The sequence below is a fragment of the Eublepharis macularius genome, chromosome 9 (genome assembly GCF_028583425.1).
Source record: "Eublepharis macularius isolate TG4126 chromosome 9, MPM_Emac_v1.0, whole genome shotgun sequence".
Lineage (NCBI taxonomy): Eukaryota > Metazoa > Chordata > Lepidosauria > Squamata > Eublepharidae > Eublepharis > Eublepharis macularius.
Window position 1 is genome coordinate 1,207,656 of NC_072798.1, and position 9,120 is coordinate 1,216,775.

Consider the following 9,120-nt stretch of genomic DNA (forward strand, 5'->3'; position numbering starts at 1 on the left):
CAAGTGAACAGACTCACGTATATTCTTCCCTGTTCACTTGCCCTCCACTTGCCCTCCACTTGATCAAGTGGAGAGCAAGTGAATGGCAAGTGAACAGGGAGGAATCCACGCGAGTCTGTTCAGTTGCCAGGCAAGTGTCATTCATCACTTGTAGCTTGGCTCTCAGACCCAAGCTACAAGTGACGCCTGACACAGGTTGGACACTTGTCAGCTTCCCTCAAGTTTTGATGGGAAATGAAGGCATCCTGGTTTTACAGCTTGACTCTCTATTACAGCTGCAAGACCAGGACGCCTACATTTCCCATCAAAACTAGAGGGAAGCTGACAAGTGTCCAACCTGTGTCAGGCGTCACTTGTAGCTTGGCTATCAGTTTCCCAAAGGGTGAAATACAATTCCACTGTGCAGACTTATTTGTGAGGCCTTTCCTTAAAACAAAGCCTTCACACAGACTGCCCGCAACCAACCTTGTGGGCCAAATGAAACCCTGGGAAAGTTGCCCTCGTCTTTACGGGCAGGGGCTGACAAGAGTAGTATTGCCCTGTGTGAATGCCCAGAGAAAGAGACCTTTGGAGTTTGGGAAGGATTTCCTTGATATGCCTGATCATGAGAACGTTTGCTACCAGAAGTTACAAAATGGCACCTTTGGGTCATGTGTGAAAACAGTCCATTGCTGTTCTCTGCCATGGGGCCCACCTGGTTTCAGGGAGGTCTGCCCTTGTGAGTAATTCTGCACATGGAGCCATCTCCTGTTTCATCTCTTTCAGACCTTTCGTGAGTCACAGCTCTCTTCTTCCAATCCCCCACCACAAAATTTGTTGGCCTTCTAGCTGCTCCTGGACGCCTGCTTTTTTCTGCTGCTACAGACAGACTAACACGGCTGCCCACCTTCATCTTTCAGATCTGTACATTTTTCTTTGAAGTAAACCAGTTAGATGAATGAGGAAATACAGTTGTTTAGCTGCCTTCCCTGGATTGCTACTTTATCTGGTCTGCTGAACACCTTTGACAATATTAGCAGTCTGCTAAGTTTTGTGACAGCTGGTAGTTTTAAGCAAGTATATTTAATATCGATACGGCATGAATAACTTGAGAAATCGGAGCGTTTTGCGTGGTGTATGTATCTTAATTCTTTTTGAAATTCATGTTGGTTGTTTGTATCAAGGGTGGTGTGGCTTGCCTGGCCCCAGGGAAAGTCAACGAGAAGAAGAGCAGGGCTGCCTCTGTGCCCCAGACCTTCAGGACCTGCACTCGGGCCTTTCATCGCAGGCCGCTTCCTTTGATCTCCCTGATAAGAGGACAGCCCCGGCCAGACCACTTGAGGGGTGGGCAGAGGCTCTGCAATCTTTGTTTACCTGGGAGGGTGGGATGGGTCTGTCTGCTACCTGGTTTGCAACCCCGCCCCTTCCAGGCAGGACCTCACCCCAGGTGGCCTATAAACCCTCTGGAATTTGCCAGCCTCTTGCACTGCCTGAGCAGGATTCGCCTCCCTTCAGACAGAGACAGACAAACAGGTAAGTCTCTGCTGCGTGCTTAGCACGGCCTTACTTATAGCTGCAAGCTTAAGACAGCAATGCTGAGCTGCAGATTTTTTTTTAAAACGCAGACCAGGAATTCGGTAAAGAGGAGGCTTGTGGCATTTCAAGAACAAGCAGAAGCAGTTAATTAGTTAATTAACTGAAACATTTTAACCCCCCCCCTTTCCTCTGGTTCAAGGTGACTTTCAATAATAGATTAATAGTGTCTGAAGAAGGGAGCTTTGACTCTCAAAAGCTTATTCCCTGGAAATCTTGTTGGTCTCTAAGGTGCTACAGGTCTCAACGCCTGCAATAATAGATTTAAAACATTTACAGTTAAAATAAAAATAAAATAACAGCCCCCAAACAGCCTCCCCCCATTAAAACAGGCTTGTCATTCACACCCCCTCAAAAGCAAAGACAAGGCAAGGGGGGTGGGCAGGAGCCCCTTCCCTGAGCTCTGTGACTTCTTCAGTTCTGCTACGCTCCACCTCTTTGCTCTCTTAACTCTTGAATTTACCACAAAACTTTTGCTGGTTTAAACTGCAATAGACATAGTTATCCCTTTGGGATCAATTGATGAATGTTTCTCTCCTTTGGAAATAGACCCTGCCGCCAGAGATCCATCTTTATTTGGCCCGAGGGCTCAGATGAAGAAAAGTATCAGTTAAAATGCCCAAAGCGCCTCTTTCTTGGCTTTCCTTTGGCGTCAGGACCATGGCCAAAGCCTGAAGCCCCCCAGAGAAGGTGGGGAGCGGGAAGGAAGAGAGAGAAAGCAAAGAAAAGGTTGTGAAGTGGGGAGTCATCCCACAGTAGGAGCAAAGCTTACTACCTGCTGCAGATGTCTTGACAATGGCAGCTTTTGTTTTATAAAAGAATCCAAAGTTATCTGATTTCTCAAATCCCCTTCCCCCAGAAGCCTCCGAAAGGGAGTTCAACAGATGATTGCAGTACATAACTGTAGAGAGCAATTCCTCAGCTACCTGCCAGGCAGTTAAGTGGAAAGGCCTTGTGCTGATTAAGAATTCCCTTCAGGTTTCCTGGGTAAGCTCCTTGGGGCAGAGGCCTCCACCTCCTTCACATGGCAACAGGAGTCCCGCGTCTTGGGCATGCTCTGCCACTGATAGAAATAAGACCTTCTTGCCATGGCAGAGCCCCTAATCGCTGCTGCAAGCCAACTCCAGTGGAGATGCCAGTCTGCCCATCTCAGCGGCGAGGGCGAGAAGATCCTCGCGGAGGCTGTGGCAGGCAGGCAATCCCACCAGGGATGCCACAGAAGCCTCTGGGGGCAGAAGCGGGACCAAAGGTGCCAGCAATTGAGGGGGGGGAGCGAAGTCTGCAGTGACCCCCACCGACACTCGGGAACAAATGCACACGAGCCAGAACGCTGCACACGGCTGGCCTGGCTGGACCAGCCCCCCTTCCCAGGGGTCAGTGGGGGGGGAGGCATTGCATGTTTGATTGACACCCCTTTGCACCTCACATTTACTGCAAGGCGCTCTTCCTTCCCAGGTGAAGGACTGGGAGGATGGCGCTAGCTGCCTGCTTTAGCTTGGGGCTACTTGCTTGCCTGCTGATTGGACCCTTCACGAGAGGTGAGTCCTGGATTTGGGATCCTGCCATAACTTCCCCTCCCCCCCTTTTTGGGCATCCCACATGGGACCAACCCAGTCCAGCCTGGCAAGAAGTGGGAGACGGCCAGTCGGAGGTCTGGAGCTCTTTGCCCAGGCAGTCAGGAGAGGCCAATCCCCCCTTGCTCTTCCCTGGTGGGCTGGCTGGCGGGGGGGGGGCTGGCAACATGTGCCCACATGCAGGGCTCTCCTCTCACCACCCCTTCTGTGCCCACAGGTGCCCATGCTGCTGACTGCCCCAGGGACTGGCTCTCCTACAACCACCATTGCTATGGCTACTTCCCCCGGGAGCTGACCTGGAGGCAGGCACAGGTGAGTGGTTGAGGGCAGGGCCCCTGGGCGGGAGTGAGTCCTTCGTATGTGGGACCCTAGGCTTGCCAGCTCCGGGTTGGGAAATTTCTAGGGATTTTGGGGTGCAGCCTGGGGATGGCAGAGTTTGGAGAGGGGATGTGGTGCTATAGAGACCACTCTCTGGAGCTGCCATTTCCTCTAGGGAAAGAGATGGCTGTCGCCTGGGGAACAGTTGTAATTCCAGGAGACCTCCAGGCCTCACCTGGATGTTGGCAACCCAAGGGTACACTTGGCACAAGCTCTGTCCACCCTTCCCCACCCTCCCAACCAGAGGCCACCGGCACTGCTACTGGGACCCCCCAGAAGAAACCCCTCTCTATTCTGCCCCCCTCTGGTCTCTGGGGTGCGGGTGGGGGGGGAGATTTGGGGAAGGACCAGGGTCTATGTGTGGGGGGCAGCTGGGGAGGGCAGCTGCATAGGCTTCCCAGAATCCTCCCTCAGGTTGTTTGCAGAAGGGACTGAATCGTGTGTCCAAATCCAGGGAAATCAAGTGTGCCGTGCCTACAAGTGGATATTTCCAACTTATCCAAGCCCTGTTCACAAGTCACCGCAAACACATATACAATCCATGTACAGCGGACACTTTATTTGTGTACACTTGCTGAGTAAGGGGCTCTCTAGACATGCAGGTTTTTAAAGAGCTGGTTCCGGGTTCCTCATGTCCAAATAGCAAATGTGTGTACATGCAGGGGTTGCGTGCATTCACTGCAACTTGCGAGCTGGGCTACGAGTCTTCCCAATCGCAAAGCCAGACAAGTTGCTGATGCTCTTAACAACTACACAGGGGTGATCTGCTGTATTCAAATGAAATGTGTGCGTGCGTGTGTGGTGGTGGTGGTGGTGGTGGTGGTGGCAAGCCCCCGTTCCACGGCTAGGAGCAAACAGACTTGTTGTGAGGCCTTTGGGTGGGGGGGGGGGTAAGTGTGTGTGCATGTGTGGTGAGGGACTGGTGTCTTGGGAAGGCACCTTGAACTGTTGATCAAAAAGGTCCTCTCCGGCTGGCCCCGCTGATGCCGTGGGCAGGGCAGCTTGGCAGGACCCACCCTCCCTCCTCTCTGCCTCCACTGCCCAGGCTCACTGCCAACGCCACAAGGCCAACCTGGCCTCCATTCTGGACGAGGACGAACACTCCGCCATCGCTGACTTCCTGCACCAAGTCCAGTGGGACGACGAGGACGTGTGGCTCGGGCTGTCCCTCCCTGCGCGGGTGAGTGAGGGCTCGTTTGGGGCTCCTAGCGCTCCCCTGCAAGTGCTGCTCAAGCAGGCTGCTGGCCCCAGAGGCGGCATGCACAGCATCCAGGAAGCAACCATCCCTCCGAAGGGAAACAGCATTGCCCAAGAGGCATGCATGCAGGGGGCAAAGAGGGTCGCAGGGCCCCCTCTACATTCCTGCCCTGCTGATGCCTGAATCGCACCCTCTTCCCTCCTCAGGGCCAGAGCTGGGCCTGGGCAGATGGCAGCCCTGTGCGCTACACAGCCTGGGAAAGGTTCAAGCCTTCTCGTGCCTCGAGAGGTGACAACTGCGCCCAGCTGGACGAGGATTCAGGTGCGGAGGGGCTGAGCAGACCTCAGGGGGTGGCAGGAGGGCTGCTTTGGGTGGGGGGACGAGCCTGTAGAACTCACTGCCACTTAATGAGGAGAGGGCAATTCACACAAAGCACAGGACCAGAGAAGCAACCGCTCCGCATGATACACCCCTCACCCCTAGCAAACAATTCCCCCATATTGTGTGTCAGTTGTCATTGCAATTTGGAGAAGCCCCATGGATACTGGAGGGGGAGGAAGGACAAGATCTGGGAGAATTACAAAGTGGGCAGGCCCTGGAGGGGGGCACACCAGCCCAGTCCTCGAGGGCACCTCCCAGTCATTCCCCTAAACAGGCATCTTGAGCCTTTGCATCAGGTCAGGACAGGCAGCAATTCAAGCTGCATTGGAGTGGGCCCCTGGGTGAGTTTTTCCTCTGAAAGGGCTGCAAATGGCACTGAGGAAAGGAAGCAAAGGGAGGCAGGCAGCCACCTCCCCCTAAACACGTCTGGCCTGCAGAAATGGGCCGCTCGGGTTTGTAGAACGGCCAATCCAGCCCCCTTTGCTCTGGAGTCGCTCTGTAGCCTTGGGCATATCTTATTATTTATTTTATTTGCTGTCTGATACCCTGCCTTCTCTCCAGTGAGCACCCAAAGCCGCTTACGTTTTTCTTCCCTCCCCCATTTATCCTCAAAACAGCCCTGTGAGGTAGGTTAGGCTGAGAGTGAGTGACCACCTCAAAGTCACCCAGCAAGCTTCCACAGCAGAGTGGGGATTCGAACCTGGGCCTCCCAGATCCTAGCCCAACATTCTTAAGCACTACACAACTCTGACTCTACCCCACACAAGTCACTCGTTTCTAGCTGCAATTCTCTATGGGAAAAGCCGGCATAACTCCCAGGATGGAGCACACAAAGGGCTTTGCAGTGGATAAACGGAAGCCCCGGGGGGGAAAGGCCCATGGCTGGGCTCGGAGGGGGGCTTGGACAGGGGCCCGCTTGTCTCGTGCTCTCTGGGTTGCTCTGGGCAGGCGTTTGGGGGCAGGTGGACCTGCTCTCCTGGGCCAGGACTGACCCTGCTTTCTTCTTCCAGGTTTCATGCTGTGGGACAATGACTCCTGTGACGACAGGAACCCCTTCCTTTGCAAGCTGTAGACCAAGCACGGGCTCAGGGCCGCCACCCTGTCCTGCACGTGACCCCGTCCCCGACGGTGCTTCGTTGTATCACCACTCCCTACACTTTGCTCTCTTGCTCTGCCCCAACCCCTCACTTGAGGCTGAAAATAAACGACAAGCAGAACATGCCTGGCTTCTTCACCCCCCGCCCCATGCATTTTCTGCCTGGCGAAAGGGCATTTCAAACTCTGGCTTAGGCCACGACATGCTGGCACTCGCTCCAAGGCTGGCCCTGCGAGAAGCTAGCTTGCTGTCTGCAATACCTTTTATCATCAGACCAACCAAACTGACCCAAAACGTTGGTGCAAGCTTTTGAGCTCACTAGTACTCTTCATCAGGCTGGATTATGCTTGCCAGCCTCCAGGTGGTGGCTGGAGATCTCCCGGAATTACAACTGATCTCCAGGCCACAGAGATCAGTTCCCCTGGAGAAAATGGCTGCCTTGGAAGGCGGTCTCTATGGCATTAGACCCCAGTGAAGTACCCCCCCCACCTTCCCAAATCTTGCCCTCTCCAGTCTCTGCCCCCAAATCGCCAGGAATTTCCCAGGCAGGAGCTGGTAACTCTACACTGGAAGTTACCACACTGAAAAGAATCAGCTATGGGAGAGACAGAGAGTTCCTGTCTTGGCAGTTAGACTTGCCTTGCTGGCATTCTCTGTGAGAGGCGAAGTAGCTTCACTTTAGTGCTGCCCTTCAGGCAGAAGAGTTCTGGAGAGCTCAAAAGCTTGCACGGCTGTTGGTGTTAATTTGGTATTACGTGGAGTTTGTACCTGCTTGTAGATTTAGCAGGGCCAGTATGGCTGATTACAATTTTTCTTTTTCTTTGCAAGATGCCTTTGCTCCCCAGGAAGGCGGGGTAGGGGGCAGACTGGAGAGTTTGGGGTAGAAAACCAGAGGGGCTGATGGCATTCTGCAGGGCGGGAGAGCATCTCTGTGCCTCTGGTGGGTGAAAATTAAAGAAACATATCTTTACCCAACCTTGGGGGCAGCAAGGAAGAGCTGCACAGGTTGGATTTCTGTCTGCTGTGCAGCTGTTCAAAGCACAGTGTGTGTGCCAAGAATGGAAGGCGGCCAACACAACTTCTCCGTGATGGTACACGAAGAGGGGATCTTGGCTCCCCAGGCCAAAAGTCACGAAGAACGTTCCCTAGAACTTTACTATGAAACCCAGAGGAGGAGCCCTACGCTAACTGGGTTGCAACTGCAGCTTAAGGGGGCTGTTAGGGGCTTCCTTTGGGCACCTGTGCACATTTTGCAGTCATGCTCATTGACTGGCCACGCACACTCTCTCTTGTTCGGAAGCCTGATCTCCTGCAGCCTCCAGCGTCTGCCCCAACCTCCTCTGCTCTCAGCCTCCAGGGGCAGCCAGGGAGGGCGAGAAGCCTCTGCTGAGGCCTGGGCCTCTGTGCCTAAACAGCCCAGGGACATCTTCGCTTCAGAGCGAGGGGCCGGGCCAGACACCCAGGAGAGCAGCACGCGCGGCATCTCTCGGGACAGTCCTACTGCTTAAAGAGGAAAATGCAGGAGTGACCAGGTCTAGACGGTATAACCCAAGAGTTCTTAAAGAACTCCAAAGTGAAACTGGTTTTCTTCTAACAAAAGTATGTAATTTAACATCCACTCTGTGCCAGAGGACTGGGAAATATCGAGTGCCAGATGGATTTTTAAAAAGGGATCCAGGCTGGACCCAGAAAACTATAGACTAGCTAGCTGAATATCTGTTCTGTGTCACTTGGTATAAAATGCTGTTAAAGACCAAACGGCTAAAATGCATAGGAGGGCAGACGGGGCTTGCTGAAGAGGAATCCACTGGCCTTCTGCAAGGGCCAGTCCTGCCCCAGCCGCCTCGGAGAGTCCTGCAGGGGTGACCCCGAGCACACGGGCAGGGGTGACCCAGCCAGCCAATACGGCACGCCTGGACTTCCCCCGAACGTCTGACAAGGCGCCTCACAAGCAGCTGCTGGCTCAGCACTCATGCAGGGTGTAAGAGAACGGGGTCTGGTGAAAGCGGGGTGGGGGGGGGAGTGTCACAGAGGAAGGGGTGAGCAGTGGAGTCCCCTGGGGTTGTGTGTTGGGACTGGGGCTTCTCCTTTTGCTCATAAACGGCCTGGAACTGGGGCTGAAGTCTGTGGATGCCGCTACATTGCTCAGGGTCCAAGAGGATTGGGACAGGCTCCAAAGGGGTGAGCGGCCAACCAAATGGCAGATAGAATCATAGAGTCATAGGGTAGGAAGGTACCTCCAGGGTCATCTAGTCCAACCCCCTGCACAACTCAGGAAATTCACAACTACCCCAACCAGTAACCCCTGCTCTGTGACCAGAAGATGGCAAAACGTGAAATGGAAGGCGAGCACAAGGTGGCCCACGCTGGGGCGACACTCCCCTCCTCCGGTTTTGCCCACATGCTGATATTGCCCAAACTGGTGCTGACAGTCCGGGAGAAAGACCTTTTGCTTGCGGTGACAGGCCACTGGAGACGTGGGCTCAGGGTGCGCACTGGTGGTTTTAAGGGAGGCCGTCTCAGCACCTGGGATCGGAGGAAACTGCCACGGCAGTCGTGTCCTCTTACAATCCCTGTGGCCGCACGTGGCCTACTGTGGCTAGCTCTGGTGGCCACACCTCCAAAAGGATATCCCAAGGGCTGGGGGAAAGGCAGAAAAGGGTGGTGGCGTGGGGGCCCTGCTGGGGGCCTCCCAGTGGCGTAGGTGGCCACTGCTGGAAATAGGGTGCTCAGCTCTAGGGACCCATCCTGGCCTGTCCCTGCAGGGCTCTTCGGATATCCTCTGACGTTCAGCTGCCAGAAACCCTTCACAACTTCTTTCCCACAAAAACCAGCCTGCTCCCCCTCCTCCTTTGCTGCCTCCTGGGACAGGGAGCGCCCACAGAGAGACCCGCCAATCACCTGCTCATCCACACACCTGC

General features: G+C 54.4%; 1 protein-coding gene across 1 annotated transcript; it reads left to right on the plus strand.

Annotated features, from left to right (window-relative positions):
* The first annotated feature begins 1,478 nt into the window (after positions 1–1,478).
* Positions 1,479–6,621, plus strand: LOC129335450 (dromaiocalcin-1-like). The gene is made up of 6 exons (XM_054987960.1): positions 1,479–1,512; positions 3,028–3,110; positions 3,364–3,458; positions 4,570–4,704; positions 4,929–5,043; positions 6,114–6,621. The coding sequence occupies exons 2-6, from the start codon at positions 3,044–3,046 to the stop codon at positions 6,173–6,175; spliced, it is 474 nt and encodes a 157-aa protein (XP_054843935.1). The 5' UTR covers positions 1,479–1,512; positions 3,028–3,043; the 3' UTR covers positions 6,176–6,621.
* Positions 6,622–9,120: the final 2,499 nt, after the last annotated feature.